The sequence below is a fragment of the Medicago sativa genome, chromosome 3, assembly GCF_051527215.1.
Source record: "Medicago sativa cultivar Bolivia chromosome 3, Bolivia_mono, whole genome shotgun sequence".
Taxonomy (NCBI): domain Eukaryota; kingdom Viridiplantae; phylum Streptophyta; class Magnoliopsida; order Fabales; family Fabaceae; genus Medicago; species Medicago sativa.
The window spans coordinates 3,175,250-3,192,463 of NC_140751.1; the positions used below are offsets into that span (position 1 = coordinate 3,175,250).

Here is a 17,214-nt window from a genome sequence, read left to right on the forward strand (position 1 = left end):
CCCCCCCCCCCCCCCCCCCCCAACCCAAAAAAAATCTTTTAAAAATAGATTCAATAGAAGAGGTTATACGTGATGGAGCCTTGAAGAAGGAAAGAAAGTAGACCGAAAGAGAGAACATGACATATTTCAGAAGGATCAGACGACCACCGAGAGAAAGATGTTTACTTTTCCAACTAGACAACTTCAACTTAATGCGATCAAGAATGGGTCCCGTAAAAAATAACATAATAAATTATTAGATATATATTATTTTATAAAAGATGAAGGGTATAAAAGTGAGACAATGTTGAGAAATTTCAATTGAGATGTATATGATTCAATTTTAGATATGTATTAGGAAAATTGTTTTTTAAATGAATCAATTAAAATTATATTTTTTGTGGATGAAGATAGAGGATATTAGATTCATTTCCTTTCATTGTTCAAAATTTTTCCTTTTCCCTCTTTAAACGCAACCGATCTTAGATTCATTTCTTCCTAAACCCATTCGCGCGCTCTTGTTTCAACATATTTTCTGATCTCACCGACTCGTTCCAAATCTCGCCGACTCGTTCCAATCTCAAGGCCTCGCAGTGATCGTAAGTTCTTCCACTCCTATCGTTTACTCTAATTTCGTAAATCCAACCATTAATAGCGTTTTTTATCATTTGGATTTCGATTTTTGGGATTAATTTTTACCCTAATTTGTTGAATCAATCGTGTTTTAATAGTAGTTGTTTTACTTGTATCTGTATGATTTAGATTTCAAATTTTGGATAGGTATTCAAGAATCATATTTGGAACTTGATTTCTATTTCTATTTTTGGGATTAGGTTTTGGTGAATTTTCTTTATCACTTGGATTTCGATTTTTGGGATTAATTTTTACCCTAATTTTTAAATCAATCGTGTTTTAGTCGTGTTTGTTTTACTTGGATATGTTGTATGATTTAGATTTTGAATTTTGTGATTAGGTATTGGAATCATGGAACAGGAAGAAATATCGGAAGAAGACACTTGGAAAGTAATATCAGATTACTTTGATAAAAGGGGCTTGGTAAGCCAACAAATTGAGTCCTTCAATCGTTTTACACAAATCACTATACCTGCCATTTTTGAGGAAACTCCAGATATTATAATCAGAAATGAACATCTTCCACCCCACCAATATCATTCAAACTTTTGCACATGCCTTACTTACTTATTACTAGCATGCAGACATATGTATATTAGCAGTGTCGGCGTATCCATGTCGTGTACGGTGACCGTATCCATGCTTCATAGGTTTCAATTTAACTATTTATAGATTACACAATTTATAGGGCTAAAAAATTGATAAACCAATTGATGTAAATATATATGTTTACTGTATGATAACCTGTTGGTACAAATTAGGAACATATTCAGGTCATTGGTGGCCGTCCGATTCAAGTACAAATATCGGTGTTTTGAAGTTTAAAATAAATTTTAAATTTGTAACTTTTTTGGTTGTTTGATCTTGATCGGAAGACCTCTATTCTCCTAAATGTGTGAATGTGAACCTTCTACACGTCAAGAGTAAATGAAGCCTTAAATGACATATAGTTTTATATACTAGACTCAAACTATATGTCATTTCAGAAGGATGCATATCTTTACGTAAACAACCGAGAAAGGAAATTGATAGTTCGGTTTGCACTCATGTCAAGAAGACCAAGATTAATGAGCTAATTTTGCTCAGAAAAATATTAAGGTTTCACTTCATTTTCTCAGTTCTAGACAGTGAACTACCGTTTTCTAGTTGTATAGCTATTTCTGAATCTGCATATTCAATTTTGTACCTGAACTAATCGTTAATTTCTAATTTTAACTATTGATACATTTGATCTTGCAGTTTTACTATATCTTATAATGCATCATTAACAACTAATTGTTTTTATCTTCTTTCCTGAATCATTCATAGTTGGCATTCACACGCTGTTCTCTAATTTATGCAGTTACTTAAACATGTGTTATGGACGTTTGTTCGTAAAAATGCGGTTATGCATTGTTCCTTTTGTTTGACTAACTGTACCTTTTATTAAAGGAATTAACCGTATCTTTTTTCCTTTAAAAAACTACTGTGTATTTTGAAGGGTAAACTTGGAATGATAAAAAGGCTACACCAAAAGTGTGTTTTTATAGATGCACAGGCCCTTACTTAACCTGATATTGTTTTTTTTTTTTTTTTTTTTTTTTTTTTGTTGTTGTTGTTGTTGCAGACGATTCACAACATACGGTTTGGTGAAGTTCATTTGAGTAAATCTTTGATGATAGAAGCTGATGGAGATGAACATGATGTGTATCCTAATTATACTAGGACAAGAGATCTTACCTATGCATCTCAGTTGAAGGTTGATGTCTATATGACAATCACTGAGAAAGGAGAAAATGGTGATGATGTTTATGAGAAACACGCCTTGGTTACCTTTGGCAAGGTGCCCTTCATCTTTTTAATTCAGCTTATTTTATTGCACTTATTTTGCTGCATTGTCACGGTGCAAATAAGATTTTAAATTATTTTCTTGTGTTTAGGTTCCAATTATGGTTCGATCTAGTTCTTGCGCTTTATTTGATAAAAATGAGAAGGAAAGGACCGAGCTAGGAGTGTCCCTTTGACGAAGGGGGATACTTTATTGTGAATGGATGTGAGAAAGTTCATATTGCTCAAGAGCGGAAGAGGACCAACAATGTACATATTTTCCTAGAGGCAGCCCGACAAGTACGCTTTTGTTGCTGAAGTTCAGTCGGAGGCAGAGTCACAAAACAGACCACCTAGCACTATGTTTGTGCGCATGCTGTCTCCAACCAAGGTAAATGCAAATCATATTTTGCAGATACTTTTATGTGTTGTGCAATGCTGAAGGTTATATATTTTTTTTCCTTACCAGGGTTTAGGACAATGTATAAGGGCTACTCTGCCATACGTAAAAACGGAGATACCTATTTTCATTATATTTCGGGCATTGGGATTCATCACTGAGAGGGAGATTCTAGGACTTATTTGCTATGGCTTATCAGACACTGAAATGATAGAGTTACTTCGTCCCTCTCAAGAAGAAGCCTTTGTATTCCAAAATCAAGAGGTGGATTTAACTATTATTGTTGTTGTTGTTGATGATGTTGTTGCTGTTGTTCTTCTTCTTCTTATTATTATTAATATTATTATTTCACTCCAGGTTGCACTAGACTTTATAGGTAAAAGAGCAACAGTTGGTGAGAATTAAGTGAGTTTTAAGTAGTTTTTTTATGTAAAGCCCAAGCATTATTTTTTTGCATCCATTATTAAGCAACTAGACGCTTGTATCCTAATCTGCAGATATGCTAAGGACATCCTTAAAAATGAGATGTTCCCACATGTTGGTGTTGAAGAGAATCTGGAGACAAGGAAAGCCTACTATCTTGGGTGAGATATTTACATGTCTGATTTTGTTTTTTCCATGTTAAGTATTAATTATGCTTATCATGTCCCCACAGATATATCACACACCGGCTCCTTCTTCGTGCACTTGGGCGGGTGGCTGAAGATGATAGGGATCATTATAAAAATAAGAGGCTAGACCTTGCCGGTCCATTACTTGGCGGTCTCTTCAGACATGTTAGCCTCTCACTAATTTATGATTTTACTTTACTGCTCTTGTTATTTGGTATTTTTTTTTTATTTTGTAATTTCCTTTTCCTAAATATGTGATGCAGCTCTTAAGCAAGGTGATTAAAAGTGTCAGGCGTTATGCAGAAAAGGTCTGTTCTACTATTATTCATATTTGTTGCCACATATTTTTGCATTGACTATACCCTCCTGCCCCATGACTGGTGCAGCGTGTTGGTAAGGGGAAGGAGGTCAACCTACAGTTTGCTATCCCTGCAAACATAATCACCGAAGGATTGAAATACTCACTTTCCACCGGTAACTGGGGGCAAGCAAATGTCGCGGGTACTAGAGTTGGAGTTTCACAAGTATGGTTACGAAATATTTATATTCTTTTACTGTCCTGCTGTTTGTTTTCTAAAGAAGAAATGAGCAGTTACACTTTTTTTTTTGTCTTTTTTTAGGTGCTAAATCGTTTAGCTTATGTGTCCACTCTATCTCATTTGCGAAGAGTAAGTTCCTCCTTGGAACATGAAGGTAATTGCTTGGCTAAGGCTACTCAAGATTGACCTTACCTTCAATCTTTCCACCCCCTTTGTGTATTTTTTGTATAAATTAATAACAATCAATTAAATATGGTAACATATTCTCGATTATTTTCTTTGTATAGATTCAGTTTTTTAGGAATAAATAAGTTGTATTGTTTTTATTGTTTTTCTTCTCCTTTTATTTAAGGGAAGCTGGCCAAACCAAGACAACTGCATAATTCACAATGGGGAATGATGTGTCCGGTAGAGACACCAGCAGGACAAGTTAGTATTTTTTTCAAGCTTCCTATATCACTACAACTTTATATAAAATTCATTTTTCTGTGGTATTTATGGAATTGGCTGGGCTATTATTCAGGCCTGTGGACTTGTGAAAAATCTGGCCTTGATGGTCTACATAACAGTTGGAACAGAAGCACATCCTGTTAGAGAGTTTTTAGAAGACCAAGGAATTCTAAATTTTGAGGTGCTTGTGATTTCTTGCATAAAATTAAACTGTTTATTTCTCGGTATGGCTTGTGTATAAATTTTCATATTTTCACCCATGTAGGAACTCAGCTCAGATATGATTCACCAAACTACAAAAGTTTTTTTTAATGGTATTTGGATTGGCATTCATTGTAACCTTGATGCATTGGTACGATCATTGAAAAAACTGAGACTTAAGGTAACTAAATTTTACTTTTCTTATTGCAATTTTGTTTAAATCATTTTGGGTGAGATATTTGGAGAGGTGTCAGATCATTGTAAGAGCTTGACTTTGTAACTTGTATAAGAGGAGAGCATAATATTATGTGCAAAAGTTGCTAAATTGATCACATTATATTTTTATAGAAGTATCTGTCACATTATATTTTTAGGAGAGCATAATATTTTCAAATAGTTGCTATATTGATCACATTTTTATTGCGCCATCCTAGTCATTATTTGTTGATTTTACTGACTTCATTGCGCCACCCACATCTTGATATATTGATTTGTTATGTCATGGTATGTTTTAATTGTAGTTCATTTCTGATGGCTATCATGTCATGCAGGCTACTCGTGATGCTATTCGTCGTATTAATGAAATCGGGATTGTCAGAGATATCGGTCTTAATGAAGTGCGCATAAATATAGATCATGGGCGCTGCAGCCGTCCTTTATTCACTGTCAAGGAACAAAGGCTTCTCATAAAGAAGAAGCACATTCATTCTTTGCAAGAAGGGGTAAGTAGCAAGCAGTAGCTTTAGGAGTTATTGTTGTTTGCAATTGCTTAACTTGTTTTCCATCTTTCAGGAGTTGGAGGGAATGTGCAGATGGGATTATCTGATTTCCAAGAACCTCATTGAATATATCGACACAGAAGAGGAAGAGACTACCATGATTTCCATGACAATCAATGTTAGTACTATAATTATAGATTTGCTGAAGTTCACGCCCTTTATTAGTGGATAAATGAAAATCATGAATATGTAAAGCAATTATGAACATGAATATGAATGTGTATAACAGGATCTTGTAAAAGCAAGGCTCAATCCAGAAGAAGCATATTCTAACACTTACACTCATTGTGAAATCCATCCATCGCTGATTTTGGGTGTATGTGCGTCCATCATACCATTTCCAAACCACAATCAGGTAAATATGGTATTTTGGGTGTATGTATACTCATTTTGATTAATATATGCAATTAATCTCTATCTTACCTATGGTGGTGCAATCAGTCCCCTCGAAATACGTATCAGTCCGCTATGGGAAAACAAGCGATGGGAATATATGTTACCAACTACCAGTCTAGAATGGTATTGTTACTCACCTGTTTATATGATTCAAAGTGTCTAATGTGCCATTCTAGATTACACTTGATACTTTTGCTTATTTGTTTAGGATTCTTTAGCTTATGTTTTGGATTATCCTCAAAAGCCACTGGTGACTACAAGAGCCATGAAGCATCTTCATTTCCGTGATCTCCCTGCTGGAATTGTAAATTTCTGTTTCCATTATTTATTATATTTGTCATTATATTGATAATTAAATGCTCTAATATATTTACCCCTTGTGCCGTAGAATGCCATTGTGGCCATTGCATGTTATTCTGGTTATAATCAAGAAGATTCTGTCATCATGAACCAATCATCCATTGACCGTGGCCTTTTTCGGTTGTTATCTTTCCGAACTTATAGGTAAGTTCACACAATTTTATTGTTGTGCTTATAAATTTTGCGTGACATATATCATTTTTTAACTTCTGCAGAGATCAAGAGAAGAAAAAAGGCACCCTTGTCAAAGAGACTTTTGGTCGGCCGGATAGAGCTAATACCATGGTGAGGCTCGTTTTTATTGAAGTTGTTTTGCAATCTATTAGTTTATAACTGAGTTTTGTTTTATAGGGTATGAGACACGGTTCGTATGACAAGTTAGACGTTGATGGTTTTGCTCCACCTGTAAGTATATACTTCGACAACATACTGAATAACATGTTCCGGAGTAAAATGATGTACTAAAAATGTTATTTGTTCTTATTAAACAGGGGACAAGTGTGTCCGGTGATGATGTGATAATTGGAAAGACAGCTCACTTGTCACAGGAGACTCAAGGATCTACCTACCTACACAAGGTGTGATCAGAGCAGAAGTTTACGCCACAATGAGACTGGAGTTATTGATAAAGTAAGCTGTCATATATATTTAATAGTGACGTGGACCAATGGTTGAGAAAGTAGCCAAAAACATTTGTTTGAGCGACTGCCCTTAACAGTCCTCTTCCTCGCATTACTTATTTTTCTGCCGGATTTATGTTTTTCATGTTTTGTAGGTTTTGTTGACAACCAACGGTGATGGGTTGAGATTCGTGAAAGTAAGGGTGAGATCTGTTCAAACACCTGAGATTGGTGATAAATTCAGTAGCCGACATGGTCAGAAAGGGACAGTTGGCATGACTTATATAGAAGACATGCCCTGGACTGACGAAGGCATCACCCCTGATATTATTATCAATCCACACGCTATACCTTCTCGAATGACAGTGGGCCAGATGTTTGAATGTGTAATGGGGAAGGTAGCAGCCCTCACAGGAAAAGAAGGAGATGCTACTCCTTTTACAAATGTTAATGTAAGTAGCATTCATTCGTCAACTTTACTGTTTAACATACTTATTAGAAAATCAATCCGTTAATTAAAAAATCGAAAACACCAATTTGAGGGTAACTACAGTGGAATTTTTTATCCTTAGTTGTGAAGATTATAGATGGTAAACCCGCATGAAGATATCAGACACGTATAAAAAATTTAATAGAAAGCTATATACACTTTACTTTTCAAAAAACTATTTTTGGATAATTTTCCTTTAGGCAGTGAAGTGGTTAAATCACACTTTTGTTTAGCAACTTCAAGTTTATATTTTTCAGTTTCAATTTTTTTGAAAAAATCTTCAGGTATATGCATTCTAATTCTAATTTTATATACATGTCAAAATTTATGCATGGTTTTTAAAAGAATGAAACAATGAATGAATGAAACATATATAGTTGATCACTAACATATCTGAGATACTTCTCCTACAAAGAAAAAGAAACTGAAACTCATAAATTTGATGTGGTAAAATCATGCAGAAAATTGAAAAAGAAGTTGAAAGAGAAGAGGTGAGCACCAGAAAAACGATATGAGAAGCAAACTTGAACCTAGAAAAACGATACAACAAACTGGGATTGATAGAGTTATTTTAGAACATAACTAAGTAGAATGCCTAGTAATTATACATGGAATGCAATAGAAGCATCTTACCTCAAACTAATCTAATTAGAGTACCTCAATTGTTTCTACTTTTGAGCTATTAAAATATATTTCCTATTATATCAAGGAGAGAAAAAATTGTGAACACTGCATAAATGTGTCCTAATGTGTTGCATTGAGCATGGTTTTAAACATCTTGTGAACACTGATTGAATGGTGTGTGTGAGAGCACATGTACCACCTGTAGTTCCAATATGTTATCTATTATTAATATTTTTTTTTTTACCAAAGCATTAGATGCAAATTTTTAGTAAATTTAGTCTTAGCACAAAAAATTGGCAGAAAGAGAATACAAAAATTCTTAAAAACAAAATTGCAACGAAGGTAACATGTTAATTAATTCTCTAAACACACATTTAACTAATTCTCTTAATAACACATTTAATTCTTTTATCAACAAAGGCATCTAAGTGAAGTAAATTACAACTTTAAAACTTTCTTTGTTTTGAACAACTTAAGAAATTGACCGTCTGAGAATTGAGAGTGAGATTTGTGAAGTGAAGAAAACAGAGTGAGAGCAGGGGGTAATTAAGCAGCTTTCTTTTGTCATTGTTCTACTAAAGTCAAAAGTCTACCATATATAGGGTGGCACCGCAAATCTGGTTGCTATCCCACCTTTCATGGCTTTTGGAAATTCAGCATTTCTTTTAATCAAAATAAATTGAATAAAATAATGTATAATATTCACCAGTCAACAGTGGGGACTTTTTACCCTTGTTAAGATTATTGATTCTTATAAAAAATTTACTATTTTAATCCAGGTTGATAATATCAGCAAAGCTCTCCATAAATGTGGTTACCAGAAGCATGGTTTTGAGACTGTACAGTGGTCATACCGGGAGGCGTCTCAAAGAAATGATTTTCATTGGCCCTACCTACTATCAACGACATAAACACATGGTCGCGGACAAGATTCATTCTCGAGGACGAGGTCCTGTGCAGATACTTACACGGCAACCGACTGAAGGTCGCTCACGGCATGGCGGTCTTCGTTTTGGAGAGATGGAACGTGATTGTTTGATAGGTCATGGAACTGCGGGCATATTAAAAGAAAGGTTGTTCGAACTGAGTGATAAGTATAGGATCCATGTTTGTGAGCATTGTCGATTGATTGCTATTGCAAATTTGAATAGGCATTCTTTAGAATGTAGGTGCTGCAAGAACAGAACTGACGTTATTGAAGTCCAAGTTATTCTCTCCTCCTTGTGCTGAATTCTTCTGTTATTGTTTTGGCTTTTGATTGTCTTTGCAGGTTCTTATTCCTTATGCTTGTAAGCTGCTCTTCCAAGAGCTTATGGCTATGGGCATAGCTCCAAGAATGCATCTTACTAAAGGTGCTTGATGAACCCGAGCTCAAAAGATATTGTTTGACAGACAATTTATTGTACTTTGCAAACTGTTTCTTAGCCTCACCCTACTTGTCAGGAGATGTATAATCCATTCCCTTGCAAACTTAAGGTCTGAAGTCATTACATCCTCTATGGCTAATTGTTGATACATATCCAAAGCCAATTCCATATTTTTCTGCATAAACTGAATCTGACCCATTAGAAATTTCACATTTGTCACTTTGTTTTCCTAGAAAATTAGATGCTAAGCATTGCTTTGTTTTTCGAGAAAATTATAGAAGCCATGCGATGATATTCAGTATTACCTACCCACGGCTTTTATTAGTTACAAACGACTTTTCTCATGGGTAATGATAGAATTTGTAGGATTCTGAGTTTCATCAGAAAATTATGAGTTTTGGAAAAAGATAAATATTCATGGGATTTAATGTCACGTTCACCACTTGCGAAAGCTAACTACTCAACTTTCATTTAACCGAAATATGTAAAAGGATGGACGTGTATAACATCGTGAAACATAGATCAAAACGAATAAAAAAATGTATAAAATAAAGTGAAAGAAAAAGTAATATTTGATAAAAGATAAAAAAACAAAAAATTATTTTATTAGCCAAGAAAAGATCAAATTTAGTTTCTCATAATTTTCTCGCAATTCAATTTTATTTCTTACAAAAAAATAATACCCATAGTATTTACCATTTTTATACTCATAACAAATAAATCTTTGATTCATTATAGCTAAAACTTCGGACAATGATTGAATAATTGAATGTAATCACATGTTTTAATGTGTCACATAAACACCTGCCAAGTCTTTAATCTGAAATGTTGGTTTGGTATGTAGATTCATCATAAAATATTATAAATAGTATATGATATTTTGTAAATTTAAGAGATTAATATGATGACTTGTCAAAATAAGAGATTAATATGATGTGAGGGACTAAATTAGGGACTCCACAATTTCAAGATGGTGATGCACTATAAATTACTCCTTCCGTTTTAAAATGAGTGTCGTTTTAGCCAATTGCAAACAAATTAAGAAATTGAATGAAATAATCATTAGACATAGCAATTTTACGAAACTGCCCTTATTTTATAAGAATCAGACAAACTTAAAGTTGCATTGAAAACTGTGTGAGAGAAAAGTTGGAGTATTTATTAAGGGTAAAGTTGGGAGAAAAAAATTAAAGGTGTATTGAAAATGTAGAGTGACATTCATCTCGAAACAATTTTTTTTTGGCTAAAATGACACTCATAGGGATGGACTAATTATTTTGCTTTAACAAAAACTAACAATATGTTGGGTTGGGAACAGGTGTGACATTCGGTCTGTTTTTGGCTAGGAAGCTGTCCTTGACAAGAGCAGTATTCTACATAATAATGCAGTGTCTTGGAGCTATCTGTGGTGCTGGTGTAGTGAAAGGTTTTGAGGCTAATGCTCGTTATGAGTTGTATAAAGGTGGAGCAAATGTTGTGACTCCTGGTTACACCAAGGGTGATGGTCTTGGAGCTGAGATTGTTGGTACTTTTGTTCTTGTCTACACTGTCTTCTCTGCCACTGATGCCAAGAGAAATGCAAGAGACTCTCACGTTCCGGTACGTGTAAATGAATTTCAACTAATAAAATAGTGTCGTAAGATGAATATTTGTTTATAATAAAAAGTGTGTTAAAGAGTTGTATTTCTAGCATCTCTATGATATATGCTTCATTTTTGTGGACTAAGTAGTAATGTGATGTTTGTAATTGTAGATTTTGGCACCTCTTCCAATTGGGTTTGCTGTGTTTTTGGTTCACTTGGCTACAATTCCCATTACTGGAACTGGCATTAACCCAGCTAGGACTCTTGGTGCTGCCATAATATACAACAGAGACCATGCTTGGGATGACCATGTATGTCCTTTCACTTTGTTATGCTGTTGTGGCCTTCAATTTATTTTTTGTTCTGCTTAAGTGACTTATTTAATGTTTGAATTTTGTGGCAAATTAAACAGTGGATTTTCTGGGTTGGACCTTTCATTGGAGCTGCACTTGCTGCATTATATCACCAGATAGTGATCCGAGCAATTCCTTTCAAGGCAAGGGAGTAATTAATCCATCATCATCGGCATGTGTGCTTGTTTTTTTTTTTTGTGTGTGTGTGTGTCTATTTTGGCCAAATCATATATTCATATGTATGTGTAAATTATGAACTACTGTATGTTACTACTTCATGTTCGTGAACTGAACACATTGAATGGTCTGTGGAGTGTGGAGATTCTTTCATGTTGTTATTTATTATGCTTCTTATATACCTACTTCTTTTGAGTTTTTCTTCTTTATTTCTTCAAAAGCAGACTATAGAAATATTGATTTGATACCGCCAAAAAGAAAAAGTAATATATCTTACTATTAACAATTTATGGTTGATATAAACATCATCAAAATTTAAAATTAGTTTCTACTATTGGTTCATTCGGGGTGGCCCTTGGATTCCATTTTGCACATGCTGTTGCCCAGGAACTAAGCTCTTTCATATGCAATCAGCATGACTCAGATTTGTCAAATTAAACAACCATAAGAGAATGTTCGGGGTGGCTCTGTTACTTGGTCATAACAAAGACCGATTGTAGTCTTCATTCGAAAAAGCGAAAAAACAAACACAGGCATTCTCGTCATAACAAAGACCGATTGTTGTTTTCAATTCAACGATTTTAAGTGATAGAAATCATTATTCTCATAAATTATATATTTTTGTTATAATGATATATTATACTGCATTATATTTGTGTGCAACAAAGTCCTACACATTATATCCTCTCACCTAAATAACTTATTCATTTTTCTACAGGAGCAAATAAGAATTTTCTTATATAATTTAGCATCTTCATATTAGCTAATACTGATTATATAAAACATACTACACAAAAATGAACATTTAACATAAAATAATAGGAAAAATATATAAGCTATTAATAATACAAAAGGATGAATATTTCATATCAGGGATACAGGGATATAGAAATACATAAAAACTTGTTCATACATTTGACCTATAGAGGTAACAATTAAGGCACAACAGAAAATATATAAATAACTGACTCTGACAAGCATCATGGAAACGATGTGGGTATATCTTAGCTCTTCTAAGTTACGTCAATGATATCTATGCCGATCTTTCTCTCTTGACGAGCAAGACGAACTGTAGTAATCACGGCCACGGTCTGAAATATGAAAACGTGTTAAGAGTTAAGACATAGTAAAAGGGGAAAGGAAAAAACTGCAAACTCACAAAGACAAATAGATTCATACCATGCGATGAATGGCGCTTTGACTTATCTGAATGTCCTGCATCCAATACAAAAACTAAATCTTAACCTGAATAACAAACAACAAAACAATAATCACAAATAAAATCTATAAAAGTACCTGAATCCTTTGCTCTCTCCCTAGAACGATGACCACAATCCTTGAGTCTGACCCTCTCAGCTTCGTCGCGCTCACGTTCTTTATCAGAATCCCTTCCCCGATCACGGTCCCTTGATTTTAATCTGTCCCTCTCTCTGTCCCGGTCCCTGTGTAACTCCCCACTGGCATCCATTTTACGGTCTGGTTTAGACTTCAGTGTGGGTTCATCTTTTACATCTCTCTCAGCAGCCATGCCTTTGGAATCATCATCAGATTTCCTAGCATCGTTCAGCTTATCGCTAGCTTGCTTTACCAAAGCACCCTTGCTACCAGTCAAGTCAATATTAGCTTCTCCATGAGCTCCCTTTAGCGCTGACGTTTCAGTATTCATCGGGGAGCTACTTTGTGCAGCATCCTACAGAGTGGCAATGATTTCAAATTTGTTTGATCAAAACCATATCTTAATTGTCAATAATACAGGTTTATAAAAACAAGATTGACCATTACCTTTGCAGTTGACTGAGACTTTGATTCCAATGATCTGTTGGAGAATGTAAATGAGTCCCACTCCTTGCAAATTGGTAACTATTGTGCCTTGGGAAGGCTATAAAGGTGAGCCAAAACCCTGCAGACTTCATCAATCCCAGACTTTTCTGCATCAAATGCCTTCCACCGTGGTGGGTTCTCAGGAAGGGGTACTTGAAATCTACGGGCTGCAGCATATACAACGCCACAAGCCACAACCTCGCTCTTAAATCTAACACACAATGTAGTGCGCAAACTGCATAAGAATATAGTTAGGTAGGCATATAACTAAGAAACAGTAAGCGCGGTGTTCTAGTAAAAACATTGAATATAAGTTGTAGTAAAAAATCCAAGCACAACTTTTGGTCGGCAATTAAATGAGTAGATAAATTGTATACTCCACTACGCTGTGATATGATCAGATGTTTGTCACACAAGATTATAGGAAGCATCGAGTGTTTGCTTATAGCAACAGGTAAAACAGGTCCAACATCGTAACAAGTTGTTGAATGAGAGATGGTGAAACACGCGTTTACACAACACACGGAGACTATTATATAGGCTCTGAAATAATCAACATAGAATCACAACATAAATTACATAATAACTACGATATCAAATCAGCATAAATATACCGTTATGCTACGTTGCATAGGTACGGGTACGGTACCCGGTACGGGTACAGGATACGGCATTTCTTAAAAAACTAAGGTACGGGTACATCAAGATAATATTTTTTGTAATTTAAAATAACATAGCATGAGGAAATTATATTGCTCAAATGACTACAAAAATTCAACCAAAAAAAATTACAATGCTAAAACATCCAAATTGAAAAACTAGGGTACTGGATAAAACTTGATATCTATGCATGAATAGGAAAAATCACACTCTAACAGTGTCAATACCACTATTTCCTTCCCCATCTATGCATGTATACTATATTATAATCAAGTGAGAACAAAAAGTTTGACAAGGCTGACAGGAAAAGGTGAGCACTTAGCAGGCAGCAGCAGTCCCACAGTATAATAATTGTTGTTGTCTGGCTCTAGAAATGTTTGAGTTTTATAAAAAAATACATGCCTCATTTTCCCAACAAAACGCATATGCGTACCCCCTCAAGTACCAGAGCCGCACCGTAACTGTACCAACCATAAAAAAAATAAAAAATAGGGTGCATCATGGGTGCGTACAGTACGCGTACCAGCGGAGTACCCGGTACCTCGGGTAAATTTTGCATTTTAAGTACCGGTGCTTTAGAGCTGTTATGCAGGTAAAATATTCAAAATATCCACTCATTTGATAACAAACACAAGATCAACAATATCACAAAAATGTAAAAGCTTAGTACCATAATACAATCATACTTGCTGCCTAGCCTGTGCAATATTCTTCAAAACATCAATTCATTTGTTTTGTATCTTAGCCTAAGATTCTTAGGATTTTCACTTAAAGTTGAACACTGCCCACAAAGGACAATATTACATTATCAGGTTGTGAACAAAAATATCATGGAAAGACTTGTCAATATTTTTTTTACTTCATTAAATGTGCTAAGGGGATCAGTCTATCACTTGACATTGTATGTTGCATCCGACTTCCAAATATAAATGACCTTGATAACTATCCAAACAGTTGATAACTATCCAAACAGTTGATAACTATCCAAACAGGAGACTAAAATTTCTATAGAAGCAAACCTTAAAAATCTAACAAAACAAAAGATACAATCTAATTCAGGGATCTCTTGGGACTCTGGGTACGTAAAGTGTCAACTGGAACACACGAATATACACAATAATGATAATAATAATATCTACAATTATGTATGTACCTATCGTTAGCCAGATTCCAAGCTTCTTGCCTCAACTCTGGAGGTGTTTCAAGGGTAGCAAGGTAATTCGAAATAAACTTGTGAGGATGTTCAACATGACAAATGAATCCCATTTCTTTCAAAATATGTCTCTCAGTTCTACTCAGCTCCATTTTTAAATCAACGTATTTCTGTTCATTAAAAAAGAAAACAAAATCATACAAATGACAAATTTATAGAAATAATACTCATTGCATGTATGTGATAGAGCAGCAAAATGATAACAACAACAACCAAGCCTTATCCCACTAAGTAGGGCCGGCTACATGGATCAAACGATGCTATAATGTTTTATCATATACCATATTTCTATCCAACTCACAGAACAGCAAAATGACTAATGGGAAAAATTCAGAAAACGATAATATTGATTATCCAAAAGAGACTGAACTCTCATACAAGCTCCTCAAAGAAGGGGAAACACACTATCTCTGCCTAATTGCAAGGGTCCCAACAGAAAATGGTTGAATAATGCCAATCCCACTACCCCTAATTAGTTCATTGGAACATCGAGACTAACTGCCGGGTCAGCAGATTTCTAATTCTCTCCCTTCTGCTTTTTTCTTTTTCTTATGTTCATACACACCTTTCATATGATGGGCATGCCATCTGCTTCATACTCTCATAGATTGAGCCTAAATCCATGATTCTATCAGTATGTGTGCTAGAAAAATTAAAGGGGCAAAACAGGAGCTTCAAACCTTGGAATACAAGTCTAAATGATCGATGGGCAAGTTCTCCCTCCTGCATTCCATCCTGTGAAAAATAGTGAGTACTTGTCTGGCTTTTCTTGTGTTTTCCTCCAGTTTTGAAGCCAGCCACACACAGCTTGCAGCAACTTTCTGCAGAAAGAGATTCAATGAGTATTTTGATTTGCCATGCACGAGAGGAAAAGGAGCAAATAATAAATATATCACAAGACCTTGACATTGAACCGCGCAAATGACTTCTTGCAATAGAATCGATGAAATAGAACCTGACCAGTGGCCATGACCGCTTGTAGTCTGCCATAACAAACTAAAATGAATAAATTGCAGATGATTAAATTGAAAATGAAAATAATACTGATAATAAAAAGGATACAATCTAAGCAAAATTCCACTTTCTTGTATGAGATCACAGCCATAGATTCTAAGGGTTGTTTCAGTGGCTTCATCTATACCATCTTTTCTGGAGGGTGAATTTGTTAGTTGCTCATCCGTGAGGTAAAATGTGTCAATTGATGTGTAGATCATCTCTTTTATGCTCCCTTAACCTTAACACAATCACAATAAAGCTTCATGAAATTTCAAGAAAAAAAAAGGAGGAACTTGAACTTTTGTAGTAAACAAAAAATTGATATTAGAAGTGATAGGAGCTAAATTGAGAGATTATTGACACCAAAAGATTAAAGACAAGAAGCACCTTCAATGGGGGAGGGACAAGTGTTCACGTGAGTGAAGCGATGAAGGAGATCAGGCAGAATGGGTTAAAGCGGGTATAGGAGCTTGACCCGCGGGTACCCGAACCCGCCCGTGCAGGACTTTTCAAAACGGCGTCGTTTTAGACAGTATGAAGGAAAGACTCGTTAACCCTAGATCTATCTATCTCACTCACTCATTCACATTTCTTCTCTTCTAAAAATTTCTCTCTCTCGACTCACACTCTTCCACCTTCCTCCACAAACCCCAGAGCCGCCGCCGCTTCTCACAACCACCACCTCACCGTCAAATCCTCATGGCAACATGAATCACCTTGATAACATAAATCTCTCGACTCAAATCCTCATACCACCTCACCGCCGCCGCTTCTCGCGACTTTCTCTTTCAAGGGTAAGGCAACATAGTTTTTTTTCTTCATTCTCAGTTTACTGTTGTCGATTTCTTACTAACATAATTTTTTTTTTTTGAAAGGAATACTAACATAATTTTTTTTTGTTCATTTTCTCTGTTTGCTTGGGAAACTTACACATCTCTGCATATTTTTCCAGATCTGAGGTAATCTTCATTCTTGACATATTTTAATTTTATGCTTCAGATTGACCCATGATTATATTACGTTTGTATTATTTGAGGTGTTTTTAATCCAAGCCCTTGTTTACTAGGGAGAACCTACCTGGTGCAGGGACATTCATGTGACATTATTATATTTGAACGAGGCTTTGAATGTTGAAGCTATTATATTTATCTGTTTT

The 17,214-nt window shown here is 35.1% G+C and overlaps 1 protein-coding gene and 2 pseudogenes across 3 annotated transcripts; 2 read left to right on the plus strand and 1 right to left on the minus strand.

Annotated features, from left to right (window-relative positions):
• Positions 1 to 420: 420 nt before the first annotated feature.
• On the plus strand, positions 421 to 9,423 carry LOC146934936 (DNA-directed RNA polymerase II subunit RPB2-like; annotated as a pseudogene). The gene is made up of 26 exons (XR_015030080.1): positions 421 to 578; positions 953 to 1,151; positions 2,209 to 2,434; positions 2,532 to 2,809; positions 2,888 to 3,082; positions 3,176 to 3,234; positions 3,316 to 3,402; positions 3,474 to 3,594; positions 3,693 to 3,737; positions 3,816 to 3,953; positions 4,050 to 4,122; positions 4,321 to 4,397; positions 4,492 to 4,599; positions 4,684 to 4,800; positions 5,171 to 5,341; positions 5,412 to 5,516; positions 5,628 to 5,753; positions 5,840 to 5,917; positions 6,003 to 6,098; positions 6,183 to 6,298; positions 6,370 to 6,439; positions 6,506 to 6,559; positions 6,646 to 6,784; positions 6,930 to 7,226; positions 8,668 to 9,088; positions 9,159 to 9,423. The product of XR_015030080.1 is annotated as a DNA-directed RNA polymerase II subunit RPB2-like (transcript).
• Positions 9,424 to 10,576: 1,153 nt separating this feature from the next.
• LOC146934937 (putative aquaporin PIP1-2) lies at positions 10,577 to 11,573 on the plus strand. Its single transcript, XM_085750184.1, has 3 exons — positions 10,577 to 10,854; positions 11,009 to 11,149; positions 11,251 to 11,573. The coding sequence occupies exons 1-3, from the start codon at positions 10,639 to 10,641 to the stop codon at positions 11,344 to 11,346; spliced, it is 453 nt and encodes a 150-aa protein (XP_085606310.1). The 5' UTR covers positions 10,577 to 10,638; the 3' UTR covers positions 11,347 to 11,573.
• Positions 11,574 to 12,099: 526 nt separating this feature from the next.
• Positions 12,100 to 16,600, minus strand: LOC146934938 (cyclin-L1-1-like; annotated as a pseudogene). The gene is made up of 9 exons (XR_015030081.1): positions 16,446 to 16,600; positions 16,204 to 16,296; positions 15,964 to 16,045; positions 15,743 to 15,883; positions 15,003 to 15,172; positions 13,151 to 13,424; positions 12,665 to 13,058; positions 12,548 to 12,583; positions 12,100 to 12,459 (listed from the first exon to the last, which is right to left on the minus strand). The product of XR_015030081.1 is annotated as a cyclin-L1-1-like (transcript).
• Between the last annotated feature and the right edge of the window lie 614 nt (positions 16,601 to 17,214).

Excerpts from the sequence above, each read along its gene's own strand:
- LOC146934937 (XM_085750184.1), top strand. The coding sequence starts at position 10,639 with ATGCAGTGTCTTGGAGCTATCTGTGGTGCTGGTGTAGTGAAAGGTTTT. Across the intron at positions 10,855-11,008 it reads CAAGAGACTCTCACGTTCCG|ATTTTGGCACCTCTTCCAAT; the intron begins GTACGTGTAAAT and ends TTGTAATTGTAG. Across the intron at positions 11,150-11,250 it reads ACCATGCTTGGGATGACCAT|TGGATTTTCTGGGTTGGACC; the intron begins GTATGTCCTTTC and ends CAAATTAAACAG.